At 38.0% G+C, this 24,312-nt stretch overlaps 1 protein-coding gene across 1 annotated transcript in view; it reads left to right on the top strand.

The window, feature by feature from the left end:
• Positions 1-24,312, top strand: part of METTL14 (methyltransferase 14, N6-adenosine-methyltransferase subunit) — a 100,131-nt gene that overhangs the window by 65,545 nt on the left and 10,274 nt on the right. Inside the window, exons 8-10 of the mRNA XM_053703593.1 lie at positions 2,748-2,840; positions 3,335-3,451; positions 3,655-3,865. Of these exons, the coding sequence (XP_053559568.1) occupies positions 2,748-2,840; positions 3,335-3,451; positions 3,655-3,865 (421 nt within the window). The remainder of the gene's footprint in view (positions 1-2,747; positions 2,841-3,334; positions 3,452-3,654; positions 3,866-24,312) is intronic.

Below are 24,312 nucleotides of genomic sequence, written 5' to 3' on the forward strand. Positions count from 1 at the left end.
TTCAAATATGCCCCACTGGGAGCAATAGAGGAGTCGCAGAGCACAGCTTGTGACGCCATACAGGCTTGGTACATTACAGGAGAAGGCTGCGGAATTACCTGAACAGCATCATCTGAGAGACATTAGGCTCAATAAATCAAATTCTTTCTTTACATTGTAAAGTCTTTTTAACATGAGGAACAGAATTGCATAAGAAAAGCAATCTGAGCTTCTAAGCACAATAAACAAGCATTTAGTTGATCATGATCCTCTGTATCAGACATGATCACAGAAAAAATATACTATACTCTTAAACACAGTAATTTGAACTCCAAAAATAAACTAATTAGGCTATTTGTGAGAAAAAACGTTATGCTAAATGAGCAACTATGTGCTCTAAAACTCTCAGGCTCCCCACACCTTAGTCTGAACTGCAGGTTCCTACCTGTCACCAACTTTGGAGAGAGAACCACTAAAATGAACTCTCACTGCGATGCCGACACTGCTCTGAGACATTTCCGAAAATGTGTCACATGATCTGCAAATCAACTGCGCCACAGAGGCGTGAAAACAAAACAGTCCAGTTACTTCCTGGTTAAGTCACCACTGTAACCAACTGAAATACCTGCCAAGTATAAATAAATAACGGCACCGGACTGCTTTTTTTCAAACTCCTCATGTACCTAAACTGAAAATAACTGTAAATACACTACTGACTCTCCTAATTATCAAATAAAAGAACCTTTAATGTCCCCAATAAAAATAAGCCTCAATAATTAACCCTTTCATTCCTGAAAGGGTAAGTCTCAGTCACTAGTGCCCTACTGTACCATGCCCACTTTTCCTTCCTTAAAGGGACAGTCTACACCAGAGTTTGTATTGTTTAAAAAGATAGATAATCCCTTTATTACCTATCCCCCAGTTTTGGATAACCAGCACTGTTATATTAATGTTTTACCTCTTTGATTAGCTTGTATCTAAGCCTCTGCAGACTGCCCCCTTATCTCAGTGCTTTTGACAGACATACAGTTTAGCCAATCGGTGCAGACTCCTAAATAACTCCACGGTAGTGAGTTATCTATATGCCACACATGAACTAGTACTGTCTTAACTGTGAAAAACTTTTAAAATGCTCTGAGATAGGAGGCAGTTTTCAATGGTTTAGCAATAAGTTTAAGCTTACCTAGGTTTAGCTTTTCAAAAATACCACCAAAGGAACAAAGTAAATTTAATGATAAAAGTCAATTGGAAAGTTTGTTTAAAATCGCATGCCCTATCTGAATCATTAAAGTTTAATTTTGGCAAGGCTTTCCCTTTTTAAGGATTTATCTGTCCCATGTCATAAGGGCAGATGATTCTGTAAATGCATAATCTCCCCACCTGGAAGAAAAACAGGCACTTACCTGCCAAGTCTGCTGTCCTGCATGTAGACAGCTTACCAGGTATGTAAGGACACAGTTCCTCACAGAGACCTGTATGAAAGAAACAGTCACATCCTCTGATTTTCTATAGTAGGGCAGCAAAAAGTTAGGAAAATTCAGTAAGGCCCACCTTACAATTTCCTAACTGCTTGAAAGCCACCACAACCCTTACTCAAGAGATTCATGTGGAACACAGCTATACCTCAAAACTTGCTTTGTAGAAATCACTTCATCAGACACCAAATCTTCACCTCCATGAACGAAGGCAAAGAGAATGACTGGGGGTTGTGGGTAAGGGAGTGATACTTAACAGTTTAACTGTGGTGCTCTTTGCCTCCTGCTGCTGGCCAGGAGTGATATTCCCAACAGTAATTGAAGATGATGCTGTGGACTCACCATATCTTAGGAAAGAAAAATAGATAATCCCTTTATTACCCATTCCCCAGTTTTGCATAACCAACAGTTATATTAATATAATTTTTACCTCTGTGATTACCTTGTATCTAAGCATCTTCTGAAAGCCCCCTGATCACATGACTTTTATTATCTATTGACCTGCATTTAATACAGTGTTGTGCTAAATATTAAATAATTCCTTGGGCGTGAACATAATGTTATCTATATGGTCCACATGAACTAGCAGTCTCCTGTTGTGAAAAGCAAATAAAAAAGCATGTGATAAGAGGCTGTCTGTAGTGGCTTAGAAACAGGCAGAAATTTAGAGGTTTAAATGTTATAAAGTAAATTAATATAGCAATGATGGTTGTGCAAAGCTGGGGAATGGGTAGTAAAGACATTATATATCATTTAAACTAACAATTTTAGTGTAGACTGTTCCTTTAACCTAATCAAAAAAGAATTACCAGAAAGAAATTCATCTTGTAGTGTTTTACAATTTAAAAAAAAAAAGAAAAATCTCTTAATCACTAATAATTGTGTTGTAGTACAAAGAATATTTTTCCATTTCCATAAGAAATAATTCTGATTGATTTATGCATAACCAGGTGAGCCTTTTATTACATGTCCTAAGGTATTATATTGCAAAATTAACTGTCGCTTGTAAAATCCTATTTATCTCTTGTGTGTGTTTCCACTACCAGTGACTATTCAGGTTTGTACATCTGTTATTCATTAAAGCCACAAATCTTCTACGGTTGACTTCTGATGTACATTTTTGTGGGTTTATTGAATTAGCATTGGGATTTTCTTGCCGCTAAGTAAAGTCAAGATGTGTTTAATTTATTAAATATATATGTATTATTTCATTATCCCTTGCCCCTAACAAATCAAAGTCTATAGCATTCATTCCTTAGGAATGTTACTTTTTTTTTTTTTTTTTTTTTTTAGATAATGAAGTTGGATATAGAAGGGATTGCAGGCTCAAGAGCCTTTGTCTTCCTTTGGTGCGGGTCTGGCGAGGGTCTGGACTTTGGCAGAATGGTAAGGAGAATGGAATTAAGTTCAGGTATGGGACAGCAGCTGCTTCCTGCTTCAGATGTCCCAGGGACTTATCCCAATTTAAGCCGGTTTTGACATGCATGTGTTTGAGACAGAAAGGTGATACCTAACATACACTACATTAACACCTCAGTATTAGCAGAGATCTATTTGTTCATTGCTGGGCAATTTGTATAACCTTTGTGTTGGGGCAGGTGTTCAATAATACACTGTTACTATTGTACCATAGGTGCATGTTTCGTAAAAACAATTTTGCATGGCCTTTGGTTTTGGGTTGCGTTTTATTGTCAAAAAGGAAATGAAAAATATTGACTTTTGAGCATCTGCCATCCTTTGCAAGAAAAATGAAAAGGGCTTTGTGTTTGATGCAATATATTGTGTGTTAGTCTAAATGAAAATGTATTAAAACTGCTAATGACTAAAGCACGGCCCTTTTTATAGGCTAATTATAAAGCTTATTTTTAAATGTATTTCAGTGCTTGCGTAAGTGGGGTTTTAGAAGATCAGAAGATATTTGTTGGATCAAAACTAATAAAGATAACCCAGGCAAAACAAAGACTCTGGACCCAAAGGCAATATTTCAAAGAACTAAGGTGAGTGGTTTGAAGTGCGCATTATTTATTTTGACCAAGCAGCCAGTATATTAAATAAAGTTTCTGAATTCAAAGAGGAGTTAATTTAATTTCAATAGCTGACAGCATCAGTTGCTTATTTCTACTAAATTCATCTATATTTTTATACTGTTATAAATAGTTGAATTTCTTTATTACGTTTTTTGTTGTTTGTGTGTATATAGGAGCACTGCCTTATGGGCATCAGAGGTACAGTGCATCGTAGTACAGATGGTGATTTCATACATGCAAATGTTGACATTGATCTGATCATCACAGAAGAACCTGAAATTGGTAACATTGAAAAGCCTGTGGAGATTTTTCATATCATCGAACATTTTTGTCTTGGAAGGCGACGTCTTCACCTCTTTGGCAGAGATAGCACCATTAGACCTGGTAAGCTGACTGGATTGTTGAAAATGTTTTCATGTCAGCCATTAAATTGCTTAAGGCCTCTTAGTCCCATAGTAGCTCACAAGCCAAGAACTGACTTGGCACTTCGATGACCAGAGTTCAATCCTCAGACCCAACAGCTCACAGATTAAAGGGATATGAAACCCAATTTTTTTCTTTCATGATTCAGATAGAGCATGCAATTTTAAGCAACTTTATAATTTACTCCTATTATCAATTTTTCTTCATTCTCTTGTTATCTTTATTTGAAAAAGCATGAATGTAAGCTTAGGTGCTGGCCAGCATTCCCTCTAAGGCCAGTTTTCTGTGCGGCCCAGCAATGAAACAGTTAATTGGATCAATTAGCAAACATTATATAATGCAGACTGCAAGGTGTGGTTCACTTATTACCCGTTTCATTGCTGGGCCGCTCACAAAACTTGCCTTAGAGGGAACACTGGTGCTGGCCCATTTTTGGTTCAGAACCTGAGTAGCGCTTGCTGATTGGTAGCTATGCATGAAAGAAAAAAATGGGTTTCATATCCCTTTAACTGTTTCTAAAAAAAAATATTATTTTTTTTTTGTAAGGGCCTTAAAGCTGAGGCTGTGAGTATTTTTTCTAAAAAAATTAAGTCGGGAACAAGTGGTCATTATCAGAAGCTGGAGGGTAGTAGATTCAGGAGTAATTTGCGGGAACACTTACAGAAAGGGTGATTGATATAAACTTTCACAAGAAGTGCTAATGACAAACACTGTGGGGGACTTCAAGAATGTATGGGATAAGCATAAAGCTGTCCTACAAACTAGATACATTTTTACTTTTAGGAAATATTGGCAGACTTATTGGGCCTATGCTTATTTATTATTTGCTGTCTGTTTCTTAAATGCTTAACAGTTAATAATGATAATAGAGACATTTTCTCAAGTGTACTTTAAAAAAAATATATATAAAACACACTATGAATGTAATCCTTTATTTATAAGATGTCAGTCTCTGAAGCAAAATCCTCTGATACAGTATTGGAGCAACTCCAGGCCTTATCAGTGGGCTAACGTTCTAAGCCTGTATGGGTTCAATGGCAGGATGGAGTACGCTCACTCTCTAACATACAGCTAGATTACAAGTTTTGCGTTCTGGTGCGGTACGGCTATACCGCTGAAAAATTGGCCATTGCGCGTGAAATGGCAGGTCTCCCGTATTACAAGTCGCAGAGGTATAGCTATACCACAAGCATTTTAGCCTGTAACGCAACGTCCATTTCGCACTCAAAAAATGACGTTTGAGTGCGGGATTTTCCATTGCACCGTATTACAATTTGTTCGGGCAGGCTATAACGCCAGCGTTACAGCTTATACCGCTGCAATACATTCCGCGATCTGAGACCAGTAGTTATGGATTTTGCAAAACTAAAATTTCTTTCATGTAATTAGCAAGAGTCCATGAGCTAGTGACGTATGGGATATACATTCCTACCAGGAGGGGCAAAGTTTCCCAAACCTTAAAATGCCTATAAATACACCCCTCACCACACCCACAATTCAGTTTTACAAACTTTGCCTCCTATGGAGGTGGTGAAGTAAGTTTGTGCTAGATTCTACGTTGATATGCGCTCCGCAGCAGGTTGGAGCCCGGTTTTCCTCTCAGCGTGCAGTGAATGTCAGAGGGATGTGAGGAGAGTATTGCCTGTTTGAATTCAATGATCTCCTTCTACGGGGTCTATTTCATAGGTTCTCTGTTATCGGTCGTAGAGATTCATCTCTTACCTCCCTTTTCAGATCGACGATATACTCTTATAAATATACCATTACCTCTGCTGATTTTCGTTTCAGTACTGGTTTGGCTTTCTACAAACATGTAGATGAGTGTCCTGGGGTAAGTAAGTCTTATTTTCTGTGACACTCTAAGCTATGGTTGGGCACTTTTTTAATAAAGTTCTAAATATATGTATTCAAACATTTATTTGCCTTGACTCAGGATGTTCAACATTCCTTATTTTCAGACAGTCAGTTTCATATTTGGGATAATGCATTTGAATCAAATATTTTTCTTACCTTAAAGATTTGACTTTTTTCCCTGTGGGCTGTTAGGCTCGCGGGGGCTGAAAATGCTTCATTTTATTGCGTCATTCTTGGCGCGGACTTTTTTTGGCGCAAAAAATCTTTTCTGTTTCCGGCGTCATACGTGTCGCCGGAAGTTGTGTAATTTTTTGACGTTCTTTTGCGCCAAAAAATGTCGGCGTTCCGGACGTGGCGTCATTTTTTGTCGCCAAAAGCATTTAGGCGCCAAATAATGTGGGCGTCTTATTTGGCGCTAAAAAAATATGGGCGTCGCTTTTGTCTCCGCATGATTTAAGTCTCATTATTTATTGCTTCTGGTTGCTAGAAGCTTGTTCACTGGCATTTTTTCCCATTCCTGAAACTGTCATTTAAGGAATTTGATCAATTTTGCTTTATATGTTGTTTTTTCTCTTACATATTGCAAGATGTCTCACGTTGCATCTGAGTCAGAAGATACTTCAGGAAAATCGCTGTCTGGTGCTGGAACTACCAAAGCTAAGTGTATCTGCTGTAAACTTTTGGTAGCTATTCCTCCAGCTGTTGTTTGTATTAATTGTCATGACAAACTTGTTAATGCAGATAATATTTCCTTTAGTAATGTACCATTACCTGTTGCAGTTCCTTCAACATCTAATGTTCAGAATGTTCCTGATAACATAAGAGATTTTGTTTCTGAATCCATCAAGAAGGCTATGTCTGTTATTCCTCCTTCTAGTAAACATAAAAAATCTTTTAAAACTTCTCTTTATACAGATGAATTTTTAAATGAACATCATCATTCTGATTCTAATGACTCTTCTGGTTCAGAGGATTCTGTCTCAGAGATTGATGCTGATAAATCTTCATATTTATTTAAAATGGAATTTATTCGTTCTTTACTTAAAGAAGTCCTAATTGCTTTAGAAATAGAGGATTCTGGTCCTCTTGATACTAAATCTAAACGTTTAGATAAGGTCTTTAAATCTCCTGTGGTTATTCCAGAAGTTTTTCCTTTTCCTGGTGCTATTTCTGAAGTAATTTCCAGAGAATGGAATAATTTGGGTAATTCATTTACTCCTTCTAAACGTTTTAAGCAATTATATCCTGTGCCGTCTGACAGATTAGAATTTTGGGACAAAATCCCTAGAGTTGATGGGGCTATTTCTACCCTTGCTAAACGTACTACTATTCCTACGTCAGATGGTACTTCGTTTAAGGATCCTTTAGATAGGAAAATTGAATCCTTTCTAAGAAAAGCTTATCTGTGTTCAGGTAATCTTCTTCTTAGACCTGCTATATCCTTGGCTGATGTTGCTGCAGCTTCAACTTTTTGGTTGGAAACTTTAGCGCAACAAGTAACAGATCATGATTCTCATAATATTATTATTACTTCAGACCAGTTCTGGATCTAAAAATATTGAATCGTTATGTAAGGATACCAACGTTCAAAATGTTAACTGTAAGGACTATCTTGCTTTTTGTTCAGCAAGGGCATTATATGTCCACAATAGATTTACAGGATGCATATCTGCATATTCCGATTCATCCAGATCATTATCAGTTCCTGAGATTCTCTTTTCTGGACAAGCATTACCAGTTTGTGGCTCTGCTGTTTGGCCTAGCTACAGCTCCAATAATTTTTACAAAGGTTCTCGGTGCCCTTCTGTCTGTAATCAGAGAACAGGGTATTGTGGTATTTCCTTATTTGGACGATATCTTGGTACTTGCTCAGTCTTTACATTTAGCAGAATCTCATACGAATCGACTTGTGTTGTTTCTTCAAGATCATGGTTGGAGGATCAATTCACTAAAAAGTTCATTGATTCCTCAGACAAGGGTAACCTTTCTGGGTTTCCAGATAGATTCAGTGTCCATGACTCTGTCTTTGACAGACAAGAGACGTCTAAAATTGATTTCAGCTTGTCGAAACCTTCAGTCACAATCATTCCCTTCGGTAGCCTTATGCATGGAAATTCTAGGTCTTATGACTGCTGCATCGGACGCGATCCCCTTTGCTCGTTTTCACATGCGACCTCTTCAGCTCTGTATGCTGAATCAATGGTGCAGGGATTGCACAAAGATATCTCAATTAATATCTTTAAAACCGATTGTACGACACTCTCTAACGTGGTGGACAGATCACCATCGTTTAATTCAGGGGGCTTCTTTTGTGCTTCCGACCTGGACTGTAATTTCAACAGATGCAAGTCTCACAGGTTGGGGAGCTGTGTGGGGATCTCTGACGGCACAAGGAGTTTGGGAATCTCAGGAGGTGAGATTACCGATCAATATTTTGGAACTCCGTGCAATTTTCAGAGCTCTTCAGTCTTGGCCTCTTCTGAAGAGAGAATCGTTCATTTGTTTTCAGACAGACAATGTCACAACTGTGGCATACATCAATCATCAAGGAGGGACTCACAGTCCTCTGGCTATGAAAGAAGTATCTCGAATTCTGGTTTGGGCGGAATCCAGCTCCTGTCTAATCTCTGCGGTTCATATCCCAGGTATAGACAATTGGGAAGCGGATTATCTCAGTCGCCAAACGTTGCATCCGGGCGAATGGTCTCTTCACCCAGAGGTATTTCTTCAGATTGTTCAAATGTGGGAGCTTCCAGAAATAGATCTGATGGCGTCTCATCTAACAAGAAACATCCCAGGTATCTGTCCAGATCCCGGGATCCTCAGGCGGAAGCAGTGGATGCATTATCACTTCCTTGGAAGTATCATCCTGCCTATATCTTTCCGCCTCTAGTTCTTCTTCCAAGAGTAATCTCCAAGATTCTGAAGGAATGCTCGTTTGTTCTGCTGGTAGCTCCGGCATGGCCTCACAGGTTTTGGTATGCGGATCTTGTCCGGATGGCCTCTTGCCATCCGTGGACTCTTCCGCTAAGACCAGACCTTCTGTCGCAAGGTCCTTTTTTCCATCAGGATCTCAAATCCTTAAATTTAAAGGTATGGAGATTGAACGCTTGATTCTTGGTCAAAGAGGTTTCTCTGACTCTGTGTTTAATACTATGTTACAGGCTCGTAAATCTGTATCCAGAGAGATATATTATAGAGTCTGGAAGACTTATATTTCTTGGTGTCTTTCTCATCATTTTTCTTGGCATTCTTTTAGAATTCCGAGAATTTTACAGTTTCTTCAGGATGGTTTAGATAAAGGTTTATCCGCAAGTTCTTTGAAAGGACAAATCTCTGCTCTTTCTGTTCTTTTTCACAGAAAGATTGCTAATCTTCCTGATATTCATTGTTTTGTACAAGCTTTGGTTCGTATAAAACCTGTCATTAAGTCAATTTCTCCTCCTTGGAGTTTGAATTTGGTTCTGGGGGCTCTTCAAGCTCCTCCGTTTGAACCTATGCATTCATTGGACATTAAATTACTTTCTTGGAAAGTTTTGTTCCTTTTGGCGATCTCTTCTGCCAGAAGAGTCTCTGAATTATCTGCTCTTTCTTGTGAGTCTCCTTTTCTGATTTTTCATCAGGATAAGGCGGTGTTGCGAACTTCTTTTGAATTTTTACCTAAGGTTGTGAATTCCAACAACATTAGTAGAGAAATTGTGGTTCCTTCATTATGTCCTAATCCTAAGAATTCTAAGGAGAAATCGTTGCATTCTTTGGATGTTGTTAGAGCTTTGAAATATTATGTTGAAGCTACTAAGTCTTTCCGAAAGACTTCTAGTCTATTTGTTATCTTTTCCGGTTCTAGAAAAGGCCAGAAAGCTTCTGCCATTTCTTTGGCATCTTGGTTGAAATCTTTAATTCATCATGCCAATGTCGAGTCGGGTAAAACTCCGCCTCAAAGGATTACAGCTCATTCTACTAGGTCAGTTTCTACTTCCTGGGCGTTTAGGAATGAAGCTTCGGTTGATCAGATTTGCAAAGCAGCAACTTGGTCCTCTTTGCATACTTTTACTAAATTCTACCATTTTGATGTATTTTCTTCTTCTGAAGCAGTTTTTGGTAGAAAAGTACTTCAGGCAGCGGTTTCAGTTTGAATCTTCTGTTTATGTTTTTCATTAAACTTTATTTTGGGTGTGGATTATTTTCAGCAGGAATTGGCTGTCTTTATTTTATCCCTCCCTCTCTAGTGACTCTTGCGTGGAAAGATCCACATCTTGGGTAGTCATTATCCCATACGTCACTAGCTCATGGACTCTTGCTAATTACATGAAAGAAAACATAATTTATGTAAGAACTTACCTGATAAATTCATTTCTTTCATATTAGCAAGAGTCCATGAGGCCCGCCCTTTTTTGTGGTGGTTATGATTTTTTTGTATAAAGCACAATTATTCCAATTCCTTATTTTATATGCTTTCGCACTTTTTTCTTATCACCCCACTTCTTGGCTATTCGTTAAACTGAATTGTGTGTGTGGTGAGGGGTGTATTTATAGGCATTTTAAGGTTTGGGAAACTTTGCCCCTCCTGGTAGGAATGTATATCCCATACGTCACTAGCTCATGGACTCTTGCTAATATGAAAGAAATTAATTTATCAGGTAAGTTCTTACATAAATTATGTTGTTTCACAAAACGTGTAACTAAAATGTTACAAATTACACTAACACCTATAAACTACCTATTAACCCCTAAACCGCCACCCTCCGGCATCACAAATACTATAATAAACCTATTAACCCCTAAACTGCAGTCCCCCCACAGCAACACACTAAATTAAACTATTAACCCCTGAACACCCCACTAACTTTAAATTAAACTTACAATATTACTATCTTGAGTATATACAAATAAACCGGCTGAGTCTCAAGGCATATGTTTTGTAAAATTCTTGCAGCTTTATTAGAAACAACATTCTTTTCCCATCAACAGGACAAATAGATAAATTCTCCTTTTTAAAAGCAAAATTTCTTCATAAGATCAGCTTTAGACAATACTGCTCCAGCTGATCTTATGAAGAAATTTTGCTTTTAAAAAGGAGAATTTATCTATTTGTCCTGTTGATGGGAAAATAATTTTGTTTCTAATAAAGCTGCAAGAATTTTACAAAACATATGCCTTGAGACTCAGCCGGTTTATTTGTATATACTCTTGATAAAGCTTACCGGGCTGGATTTCGGCATACCTGAAGTCATCACAGTGCTAGGGGCTACGGTAACGTAGTAGGAGATCCCATTGGCTGTGCGGCTCAACACGCACCGGAAGTACACAGAGCGAGGGCCAATCACATCAGTGCATTGCCACAGCATTGCAAAGGATGCCGAAGACAGTGCAGAGTTCCTACGGAGAAAGCGGGACCTCTTGAGAGGCAGGGGTAAGCGAATAATCGGATGAAGAGGCAGTAGACAACGTGGTGAGTTGTTGCCCTTTCCGTTTTGTTGAAACGCTACCACACACGCTGCGCCGCAAGATGCGATACTTGATAGACTTTTGAAATCCTGGTATTTCTGATGAATCTATCCTACTGACACTGGCACACTGTATCTTACAGCAATTGTCCATTACTGCACATTTTTGCACACACGAATTTGGGATCCCCTCCCCGTATACATATCTTGAGCCTCACTGGGAAGAACATCCACTTTTGCTGATAGAATATTACTATCTTTAAATAAATAAATACCTGTGAAATGAAAAAAAAATCTAAGTTTAAACTATTGAGTAACCTAACATTACTATTTTAAAGAAATGAAAAATAAAAAAACCTAACATTATAAAATCCTAACACTACGAATAAAAAAAACCTAACCTTACGAAAAATAAAAAAAAACAAGATTGCAGAAAATAATAAATGAAATTATCCAAAATAATACAAATTAGACCTAATCTAATAGCCCTACAAAAACAAAAAAGCTCCCCAAAATAAAAACACCCCTAAACTACCAATAGCCCTTAAAAGGGCCTTTTGTAGGGCATTGCCCTAAGTTAAAAAAAAAAAAACTAACACTAACCCCAGAAAATCTACTCACGGTTCCTGAAGTACGGACATCAATCTCCATCCAGGCGGCGACATCTTGATTCATCCCGGTGGCGGCCATGCTGTGGAGGTGTTAAGCATCTTTGCCGGCGCCGCGGACATCACGCATGGAGGATCCTCTTCATACAGTCACCGCCATATGAAGCTTGAATGCAAGGTACCAGTTTAAATATGGGGTACCTTGCATTCATATTGGCTGAAATTTTCAAATCAGCCAATAGGGTTTCAGTAGCTCTCATCCTATAAACTGATTTGAAAATGTCAGCCAATAGGAATGCAAGGTACCCCATTTTTAAACGGGTACCTTGCATTCAAGCTTCAGTGTACAGCGGTGACCGTTCGAAGAGGATCCTCCATGCTGGATGTCCGCGGCCAGCAAAGATGCTCCGCACCTCCACACCTCCGCGCCACCAGGATGAAGAAAGATGCCCCACGATTAATAAAGATGTCGCTGCTAGATGAAGATGGATGTCTGGACTACAGGAACCGTGAGTAGATTTTCTGGGGTTAGTGTTAGTTTTTTTGTTTTGTTTTTTGCTGTGTGGTTTTTTAAAATTTTTTTTATTTAAGATTAGGGATAGGCAGTAAAAGAGCTGAATGCCCTTTTAAGGGCAATGGCCATACAAATGCCCCTTAGGTAGCTTAGTTTTTTTTTTAGACTTAGGCTTTTTTATTTTGGGTGGTTGGTTGGATGGGGGGGTTTACTGTTAGGGGACTTTGTAATTTTTAGGTTAAAGAACGTTTAACTTAGGGCAATGCCCTACAAAAGTCCCTTTTAAGGGCTATTGGTAGTTTATTGTTAGTTTAGGGGGTGTTTTTATTTTGGGGGGACTTTTTTGTTTTTATAGGGCTATTAGATTTTATTTTAGTTTATTTTTGTAATCTTAGATTTTTTTTATTTTTCGTAATGTTAGTGTTTATTATTTATTGTAATGTTAGGTTTTTTTATGTTTTTCGTAGTGTTAGGATTATTTAATATTGTAATGTTAGGTGTTTATTATTTTTCGTTTATTTAATATAGTAGTAATAGTTTAATTTATAGTTTAAATTTAGGGTTTTTTAATTTCTCAGGTTAGTTTTTATTTATTTAAAGATAGATATATTGTAAGTATAATTTAAAATTAGGGGGTGTTAGGTTTAGGGGTTAATAGTTTAATTTAGCGTGTTGTGATATGGGGGGTCGGCGGTTTAGGGGTTAATAGGTTTCGTTTATTAGTACCGATGTGGGGGGCTGGCGGATTAGGGGTTAATTATTTTATTTAGTGTCTGATGTCGGGGGGCGACAGTTTAGGGGTTAATCATTTTATTTAGTGTCGGGGGCGGCGGATTAGTGGCGTTTAGACTAGGGGTTTATGTTAGGGTGTTAGATTTAAACGTAACTTTCTTTTCCCCATAGGCATCAATGGGGTTGCGTTACCGTGATCGCAGGTGTTAGTTGTTTTTTTTTCTATCTCTCTCTCTCTCTCCATTGATGTCTATGGGGGAATGCGTGCACGAGCACGTAAACTCAGCCCTTGGCTTTTGTGCAGTATGGAGCTTATCGCACCATAACACAAAGCACAAGGAGGTTTTTCAGTAACTTGTAATGGCAGCACCATGGAAAGTGCGATATCGCTCATTTTGTTTGCGTTCTTTACGCACCGGTATAGCGCAAAACTTGTAATCTTGCTGATAGTTTTTCTTTCTCTTGCTGGCCCAGCAGCTTACAAGTTTGGGCCCTTTTAACCTCTGGGACCTTTCTTTCATGTAATTGGCAAGAGTTCATGAGCTAGTGACGTATGGGATATACATTCCTACCAGGAGGGTGCAAAGTTTCCCAAACCTCAAAATGCCTATAAATACACCCCTCACCACACCCACAAATCAGTTTTACAAACTTTGCCTCCTATGGAGGTGGTGAAGTAGGTTTGTGCTTGATTTTGTATAATTTCTTCTATAAAAAGCGCTTCTAAGCATTCTTAAGCCCAATTCCTCTGAGTACAGTGTTTGTCAGAGCGATGTGAAGAGAGTATCGCCTATTGTTTTTATGGTTTCTCTCACGGGAAATCTTTTCAAGGGTTCTCTGTTATCGGTCGTAGAGATTCATCTCCTACCTCCCTTTTCAGATCGACGATATACTCTTATATACCATTACCTCTGTTGATAGTTTTCAGTACTGGTATGGCTAGCTGCTTTATGTGGATGGGTGTCTTTCGGTAAGTATGTATTATTGTTTAAGACACTCTCAGCTATGGTTTGGCGCTTTATGTATTAATATAAAGTTTTAAATATATGTATTTTACTTATATTTGCTATGAGTCAGGTCTGTTTATTTCCCATTTGCAGTCTTAACAGTTTCAGTATAGGAATCATGTTTGGGAAAGTTTATTTAAACTTTTTTTCTTACCTGAGGTTTTTAGTCTTTTTCTAATTTGACTTGTTTTTAAAAAAAATTTGCGGGCAAATCTAGTTTTGCGAGGGCGCAAAATGTTATTTATTGCGTCATTCTGGGCATTTCCTGCATCTTTGTTGACGCTAGTTGTTTTTGTGCAAAGTTGCGTTCGTTATGACGCAAGTTGCGTTCTTTCCTGGTATTGGTTTTGTGGCAATTTTTTTTTTTTTTTACTGCCTTTCGCGTAATGCGTCATTCTTGGCGCCAAAATTTAGTTATTTTACCCCTCTCCCTCTATTGCTCGTTGTTTTCATGATTTTTGAAAGCTATTATGCCTGTTTTGTTTTATATGTTTTTATTAAAAAAAAAAAAAATACTATCTTTGTTTTTTTCCTATCTACTGAAACGGTTACATTGTGGAAATTGAATGTTTTGCCTAATGTTATTTTTCTGTTACATTTTGAGAGATGTTTCATTCTGCCCTGAAACGCAGTTCTTCAAAGCTAAGTGTGTTTATTTCATTATTAAACTGTTATTTTCTTCAGCTAAATGATGTGGCTTTTATTTATCATGTTTTAATATGTACAATGACATTTACTGTTTTTACTTACTCAGTTCATGTTCTTGATTTCATTTGCACATATCATGTGTTATTGCTTTTATCATAAAGGTTATTACTGCTATTATGCCTTTTAAGTAAATTTAGAAGGTCTTTTCAAAATTATAAAAATTTAACTAATTTTGTTCTGACCGACAGCATACTTAAAGGGACATAAATCCCAGTTCTTTTCTTTCATGATTCAGATAGACCATACAATTTTAAGAAACTTTCCAATTTACTTCTGTTATCAAATTTTCTTCCTTTCTTGTTATCCTTTGTTGAAAAGATGGGATGTAAGCTCATGAGTGTGCACATGTCCACAACACTATATGGCAGCAGTTTTGCAACAATGTTATACATTAGCAGGAGCACTATATGGCAGCACTATTTCCTGTCATGTAGTGCTTCAGGCATATGCATGCTACCTACCTAGGTATCCCTTCAACAAAGAATAACATAAGAACAAAAAAAAATGATAATAAAAGTAAATTGGAAACTTTTTAAAAATTGTATTCTCTATCTAAATAATGAAAGAACATTTTTTGGGTTTACTGTCTCTTTAAGTTTATTCTGCTGATGAAGGCTTCTTTGGCTCAAAGTATCTTGTATCAGATAGTTTGTTAAAAAATGTTCAAATGAAAAATAAGGAGAATTTTTGTTATTTGTTAAGGAAATGTTATTTTTAGCTTTTAGGAGTCTAGTCATTCTATTAACTATCCGCTAGATTTAGAGTTTTGCGGCCAAAGGGTGCGTTAGCTACGCATGCTTTTTTCTGGCCGCACCTTTTAAATACCGCTGGTATTTAGAGTTCACAGAATGGCTGCGTTAGGCTCCAAAAAAGGAGCGTAGAGCATATTTAACGCAACTGCAACTCTCGATACCAGCGGTGCTTACGGACGCGGCCAGCTTCAAAAACGTGCTCGTGCACGATTCCCCCATAGAAAACAATGGGGCATTTTGAGCTGCAAAAAAGCAGCGTTCAGCTCCTAACGCGTCCCCATTGTTTCCTTTGGGGAAACACTTCCTAAGTCTGCACCTAACACCCTAAAATGAACCCCGAGTCTAAACACCCCTAACCTTACACTTATTAACCCCTAATCTGCTGACCCCGCTATCGCTGACCCCTGCATTACACAACCCCTAATCTGCCGCTCCGGACACCGCCGCAACCTACATTATCCCTATATACCCCTAATCTGCTGCCCCTAACACCGCCGACCCCTATATTATATTTATTAACCCCTAATCTGCCCCCCACAACGTCGCCGCAAGCTATCTACAATAATTAACGCCTAATCTGCCGATCGCACCTCACCGCTATTATAATAAAGTTATTAACCCCTAATCCGCCTCACTCCCGCCTCAATAACCCTATAAGAAATAATATTAACCCCTAATCTGCCCTCCCTAACATCGCCGACACCTAACTTCAATTATTAACCCCTAATCTGCCGATCGCACCTCACCGCTACTCTAATAAATGGATTAACCCCTAAAGCTAAGTCTAACCCTTACACTAACACCCCCCTAAATTAAATATAATTTAAATCTAACGAAAAAATTTAACTCTTATTAAATAAATTATTCCTATTTAAAGCTAAATACTTACCTGTAAAATAAACCCTAATATAGCTACAATATAACGAATAATTATATTGTAGCTATTTTAGGATTAATATTTATTTTACAGGCAACTTTGTATTTATTTTAACCAGGTACAATAGCTATTAAATAGTTATTAACTATTTAATAGCTAAAATAGTTAAAATAATTACAAAATTACCTGTAAAATAAATCCTAACCTAAGTTACAATTAAACCTAACACTACACTATCAATAAATAAATTAAATACAATACCTACAAATAACTACAATTAAATAAACTAACTAAAGTACAAAAAATAAAAAAATATTTACAAACATTAGAAAAATATTTCGCCTGTAAAAAAAGAAATACAATCCCCCCCCCAACATTACAACCCACCACCCACATACCCCTAATCTAACCCAAACCCCCCTTAAATAAACCTAACACTAAGCCCCTGAAGATCTTCCTACCTTATCTTCACCATACCAGATTCACCGATCCGTCCTCCGAAGTCTTCATCCAAGCCTCCGTCTTCATCCAAGCCCAAGCGGGGGCTGGCGATCCATAATCCGGCTGAAGTCTTCTATCAAGCGGCGGCTGAAGAGGTCCAGAAGAGGCTCGAAAGTCTTCATCCTATCCGGGAAGAAGAGTAGATCCGGACCGGCAACCATCTTGATCCAAGCGGCATCTTCTATCTTCATCCGATGACGAACGGCTCCATCTTGAAGACCTCCGACGCGGATCCGTCCTCTACTTCCGACGTCCAACTGAAGAATGAAGGTTCCTTTAAGGGACGTCATCCAAGATGGCGTCCCTAGAATTCCGATTGGCTGATTTGCGGATTTGCCCCGCAAATGGCCCTTTTCAGGGCTGGTAAGGTAAAAGAGCTTTGAACTTTTTTAATTTAGAATAGGGTAGGGCATTTTTTTATTTTGGGGGTCTTTGTTATTTTATTAGGGGGCTTAGAGTAGGTGTAATTAGTTTAAAATTCTTGTAATATTTTTCTAATGTTTGTAAATATTTTTTTATTTTTTGTAACTTAGTTCTTTTTTATTTTTTGTACTTTAGTTAGTTTATTTAATTGTAGTTATTTGTAGGTATTGTATTTAATTAATTTATTGATAGTGTAGTGTTAGGTTTAATTGTAACTTAGGTTAGGATTTATTTTACAGGTATTTTTGTAATTATAAAATAAATATTAATCCTAAAATAGCTACAATATAATTATTCGTTATATTGTAGCTATATTAGGGTTTATTTTACAGGTAAGTATTTAGCTTTAAATAGGAATAATTTATTTAATAAGAGTTAAATTTTTTCGTTAGATTTAAATTATATTTAACTTAGGGGGGTGTTAGTGTAAGGGTTAGACTTAGCTTTAGGGGTTAATCCATTTATTAGAGTAGCGGTGAGGTGCGATCGGCAGATTAGGGGTTAATAATTGAAGTTAGGTGTCGGCGATGTTAGGGAGGGCAGATTAGGGGTTAATACTATTTCTTATAGGGTTAGTGAGGCGGATTAGGGGTTAATAACTTTATTATAGTAGCGGTGAGGTGCGGTCGGCAGATTAGGGGTTAATAATTGTAGGTAGGTGGCGGCGACGTTGGAGGGGGCAGATTAGTGGTTAAGAAATATAATATAGGGGTCGGCGGTGTTAGGGGCAGCAGATTAGGGTTCATAGGGATAACTTAGATGGCGGCGGTATACGGAGCGGCAGATTAGGGGTTAAAAATTTTAATTGAGTGGTGGCGATGTGGGGGGACCTCGGTTTAGGGGTACATAGGTAGTTTATGGGTGTTAGTGTAATGTAGAGCACAGTAGTTAAGAGCTGTATGAACCGGCGTTAGCCCAAAAAGCTCTTAACTCCTGTTTTTTTTTTTCTGCGGCTGGAGTTTTGTCGTTAGAAATCTAACGCTCACTTCAGCCACGACTCTAAATACTGGCGTTAGAAAGATCCCATTGAAAAGATAGGATACGCAAATGGCGTAGGGGGATCTGCGGTATGGAAAAGTCGCGGCTGGAAAGTGAGCGTTAGACCCTTTCCTGACTGACTCCAAATACCAGAGGGCGGTGAAAACCAGCGTTAGGAGCCTCTAACGCTGGTTTTGACGGCTACCGCCCAACTCTAAATCTAACCGTGTGTTATTAATCCTTTTTCAAATCTGGATTTTAAGATTTTAATTTGCTCTTGAGGTTTTTTCCCAATTAATTTACTGTAATCTGTAATATATTCTAGAGAATGGTTTATCCTGATAACCTCTTGGGCCTGTACTACTATTTCTATGGAAATTGGTACTTATTTCAGGATTCTTTAGAGTTTGAATATAACCTTAGTAGAGCATATTTACACACTGTTTATATTTTTAGCTCCGCTTTATCTGTGGCTGACATTACTGTTCTCTCAACCTTTTGTTGAACAGTTAGCATAAGCAGTTTCAGATTCTCAAGTATATAACTCTGTTTATTTACTTCAGATGTATTCATTTAATTATGTTTACTATATCTATTATTATGGTTTCAAATTTATTTTATTATCTCTTTCTTGTTAATAATTGGTTTGATTTCTATTATCTCCACTATTTCTAGAGGTTTAGAGTTTTTTTCTGCCCTACTTTTAGTCCAGTGATGTAGATCAGTTGGTGAATGTCCTCTCTACAAACGCTTGTCCTGGCAGGGTTAATGCAGCCCTTTGGCCTTTTATAAGTAAATTTATTGTGTACCTTTTATTTGGGTAATAATAACTTTCATTTTTTCAGCTGCTCATTTGGTTAATTCCGGCACTGTAAAAGTGTTTTCCTCCTACCAGGAGGGGCAAAGTTTCCCAAACCTCAAAAACCTCACTTTGCCTCCTATGGAGGTGGTGAAGTTTTTTGTGCTAAGATTTCTACGTTGATATGCGCTTCTCAGCATTTTGAAGCCTGTTTCCTCTCAGAGTACAGTGAATGTCAGAGGGATGTGAAGGGAGTATCACCTATTGAATGCAACGGTTTTCCTCACGGGGTATCTATTTCATAGGTTCCCTGTTATTGGTCGTAGAGATTCATCTCCTACCTCCCTTTTCAGATTGACGATATACTCTCATATTCCATTACCTTTACTGATAACCGTTTCAGTACTGGTTTGGCTATCTGCTATATGTGGATGGGTGTCTTTTGGTAAGTATGTTTTCATTACTTAAGACACTCTCAGCTATGGTTTGGCACTTTATGTATTTATATAAAGTTCTAAATATATGTATTGTACTTATTTGCCATGATTCAGGTTTTCAGTATATTTCCTTTTGCAGACTGTCAGTTTCATATCTGGGAAATGAAAAATGTATTTCTTACCTGGGGTATAGTCTCTTTTTCTAATTGACTGTCTTTTAAATTTGTGGGCAGAATTAGGCTCGCAAGGGCGCAAAATGCCAGAGTTTATTGTGTCATTCTTGGCGCGAGATTTTTTTTTGGCGCAAAGTTACATTCGTTGACGCAAATTCGTCATTTCCGGTGCCTTGGTTTACGCCGAGTCCTTCACAGGGTTGCGTCATCTATGACGCGAGTGTCATTTCTTTCATGTAATTAGCAAGAGTCCATGAGCTAGTGACGTATGGGATATACATTCCTACCAGGAGGGGCAAAGTTTCCCAAACCTTAAAATGCCTATAAATACACCCCTCACCACACCCACAATTCAGTTTTACAAACTTTGCCTCCGATGGAGGTGGTGAAGTAAGTTTGTGCTAGATTCTACGTTGATATGCGCTCCGCAGCAAGTTGGAGCCCGGTTTTCCTCTCAGCGTGCAGTGAATGTCAGAGGGATGTGAGGAGAGTATTGCCTATTTGAATGCAGTGATCTCCTTCTACGGGGTCTATTTCATAGGTTCTCTGTTATCGGTCGTAGAGATTCATCTCTTACCTCCCTTTTCAGATCGACGATATACTCTTATATATACCATTACCTCTGCTGATTCTCGTTTCAGTACTGGTTTGGCTTTCTACAAACATGTAGATGAGTGTCCTGGGGTAAGTAAATCTTATTTTCTGTGACACTCTAAGCTATGGTTGGGCACTTTGTTTATAAAGTTCTAAATATATGTATTCAAACATTTATTTGCCTTGACTCAGAATGTTCAACTTTCCTTATTTTTCAGACAGTCAGTTTCATATTTGGGATAATGCATTTGAATTAATCATTTTTTCTTACCTTCAAAAATTTGACTCTTTTTTTCCTGTGGGCTGTTAGGCTCGCGGGGGCTGAAAATGCTTCATTTTATTGCGTCATTCTTGGCGCGGACTTTTTTGGCGCAAAAATTCTTTTCCGTTTCCGGCGTCATACGTGTCGCCGGAAGTTGCGTCATTTTTTGACATTATTTTGCGCCAAAAATGTCGGCGTTCCGGATGTGGCGTCATTTTTGGCGCCAAAAGCATTTAGGCACCAAATAATGTGGGCGTCTTATTTGGCGCTAAAAAATAAGGGCGTCGCTTTTGTCTCCACATTATTTAAGTCTTATTTTTTCATTGCTTCTGGTTGCTAGAAGCTTGTTCTTTGGCATTTTTTCCCATTCCTGAAACTGTCATTTAAGGAATTTGATCAATTTTGCTTTATATGTTGTTTTTTCTCTTACATATTGCAAGATGTCTCACGTTGCATCTGAGTCAGAAGATACTACAGGAAAATCGCTGTCTAGTGCTGGAGCTACCAAGCTAAGTGTATCTGTTATAATTTTTGGTATCTGTTTCTCCAGCTGTTGTTTGTATTGCATGTCATGACAAACTTATTAATGCAGATAAAATTTCCTTTAGTACTGTTACATTACCTGTTGCTGTTCCGTCAACATCTAATTTTCAGAGTGTTCCTGATAAACATAAGAGATTTTATTTTTTTTTAAATCCATTAAGAAGGCTATGTCTGTTATTTCTCCTTCTAGTTTACATAAAAGTCTTTTAAAAACTTCTCTTTTTTCAGATGAATTTTTAAATGAACATCATCATTCTGATACTGATAATGGTTCTTCTGGTTCAGAGGTTTCTGTCTCAGAGGTTGATGCTGATAAATCTTTGTATTTGTTCAAGATGGAATTTATTCGTTCTTTATTTAAAGAAGTATTAATTGCATTAGAAATAGAGGATTCTGGTCCTCTTGATACTAAATCTAAACGTTTAAATAAGGTTTTTAAATCTCCTGTAGTTATTCCAGAAGTGTTTAATCTCCCTGATGCTATTTCTGAAGTAATTTCCAGGGAATGGAATAATTTGGGTAATTCTTTTACTCCTTCTAAACGTTTAAGCAATTATATTCTGTGCCATCTGACAGATTAGAGTTTTTTTGGGACAAAATCCCTAAGGTTATGGGGCTGTCTCTACTCCTGCTAAATGTGCTGCTATTCCTACGGCAGATAGTAATTCATTTAAGGATCCTTTAGATAGGAAAATTGAATCCTTTCTAAGAAAAGCTTACTTATGTTCAGGTAATCTTCTTAGACCTGCTATATTTTTAGCGGATGTTGCTGCAGCTTCAACTTTTTGGTTAGAAGCTTTAGCGCAACAAGTAACAGATCATAATTTTATAGCATTATTATTATTCTATAACATGCTAATAATTTTATTGGTGATACCATCTTTGATATCTTTAGAGTTGATGTCAGGTATATGTCTCTAGCTATTTTAGCTAGAAAAGCTTTATGGATTAAACTTGGAATGCTGATATGTCTTCTAAGTCAACTTTGCTTTCCTTTTCTTTCCAGGGTAATAAATTATTATTTCAACTGTTTCTGGAAGGAAGGGAACTTTTTTTACCAAAGGATAAAAAATCTAAGGTAAATTTAGGTCTAATAATCATTTTCGTTCCTTTCCTCACAATAAGGAACAAAAGCCTGATCCTTCATCCTCAGGAGCGGTATCAGTTTGGAAACTATTTCCAGTTTGGAATATATCCAAGTCTTATAGAAAACCTATAGCCAGCTCCTAAGTACCCATGAAGGTGCGGACCTTATTCCAGCTCAGCTGGTATGGGGCAGATTACGTTTTCTTCAAAGAAATTTTGATCAATTCCGTTCTCAATTTCTGGTTTCAGAACATTGTTTCAGAAAGGTACAGAATTGGCTTCAGTTAAGGCTAAGAGATTTTTTTCTTTCCCGTGTCCCAGTTAACACAGCAAAGGCTCAGCATTTCTGAAATGTGTTTCAGATCTAGAGTTGGCTGGAGTAATTATGCCAGTTCCAGTTCTGGAACAGGGGCTGGGGTTTTATTTTATCTCTTCATTGTACCAAAGAAGGTCAATTCCTTCAGACCAGTTCCGGATCTATCAATATTGAATCGTTATGTAAGGATACCAACATTCAGTTTCTGTAGGACTGTCCTGCCTTTTGTTTAGCAAGGGCATTATATGTCTACAATAGATTTACAGGATGTGCATCTGCATATTCCGATTCATCCAGATTACTTTTAGTGTCTGAGATTCTCTTTTTAGACAAGCATTACCAGTTTTGTGGCTCTACCGTTTGGCCTAGCCTCAGTTCCAAGAATTTTTTTCAAAGGTTCTCGGTGCCCTTCTTTCTGTAATCAGAGAACAGGGTTTTGGTATTTCCTTATTGGACGATATCTGGGTACTTGCTCAGTCTTCTCATTTTCGAAGAATCTCATACGAATCGACTTGTGTTGTTTCTTCAAGTTCATGGTTGGAGGATCAATTTACCAATCAGTTCATTGATTCCTCAGACAAGGGTAACCTTTTTAGGTTTCTAGAATAGATTCAGTGTCTATGACTCTGTCCTTGTCAGACAAGAGAAGTTTAACATTGATTTCAGCTTGTCAAAACCTTCAGTCACAATCATTCCCTTTGGTAGCCTTATGCATGGAAATTTTACGTCTTAGGACTGCCGCATCAGATGCGATCTCCTTTGCTCGTTTTCACATGCGACCTCTTCAGCTCTGTATGCTGAACCAATGGTGCAGGGATTACTCAAAGATATCTCAATTAATATCTTTAAACCGATTATACGACACTCTCTGACATGGTGGACAGATCACCATCGTTTAGTTCAGGGGGCTTCTTTGTTCTTCCGACCTGGACTATAATCTCAACAGATGCAAGTCTTACAGGTTGGGGAGCTGTGTGGGGGTATCTGACGGCACAAGGGGTTTGGGAATCTCAAGAGGTGAGATTTCCGATCAATATTTTAGAACTCCGTGCAATTTCAGAGCTCTTCAGTCTTGGCCTCTTCTGAAGAGAGAGTTGTTCATTTGTTTTCAGATAGACAATGTCACAACTGTGGCATACATCAATCATCAAGGAGGGACTCACAGTCCTCTGGCTATGAAAGAAGTATCTCGAATTTTGGTTTGGGCGGAATCCAGCTCCTGTCTAATCTCTGCGGTTCATATCCCAGGTATGGACAATTGGAAAGCGGATTATCTCAGTCGCCAAACGTTGCACCTGGGTGAATGGTCTTCACCCAGAGGTATTTCCTCAGTTTGTTCAAATGTGGGAACTTCCAGAAATAGATCTGATGGCTTCTCATCTAAACAAGAAACTTCCCTGGTATCTGTCCGGATCCAGGGATCCTCGGGCGGAGGCAGTGGATGCATTATCTCTTCCTTACAAGTGTCATCCTGCCTATATCTTTCCGCCTCTAGTTCTTCTTCCAAGGGTATTCTCCAATATTCTAAAGGAATGCTCGTTTGTCCTGCTGGTAGCTCCAGCATGGCCTCACAGGTTTTGGTATGCGGATCTTGTCCGGATGGCCTCTTGCCAGCTGTGGACTCTTCCGTTAAGACCAGTCTTTCTGTCTCAAGGTTCTTTTTTCCATCAGGATCTCAAAACCTTAATTTTAAGGTGTGGAGTTTGAACGCTTGATTCTTGGTCAAAGAGGTTTCTCTGACTCTGTGATTGATACTATGTGACAGGCTCGTAAATCTGTATCTAGAGAGATATATTA

Source organism: Bombina bombina, chromosome 2 (assembly GCF_027579735.1).
Source record: "Bombina bombina isolate aBomBom1 chromosome 2, aBomBom1.pri, whole genome shotgun sequence".
NCBI classification, from domain to species: Eukaryota; Metazoa; Chordata; class Amphibia; order Anura; family Bombinatoridae; genus Bombina; species Bombina bombina.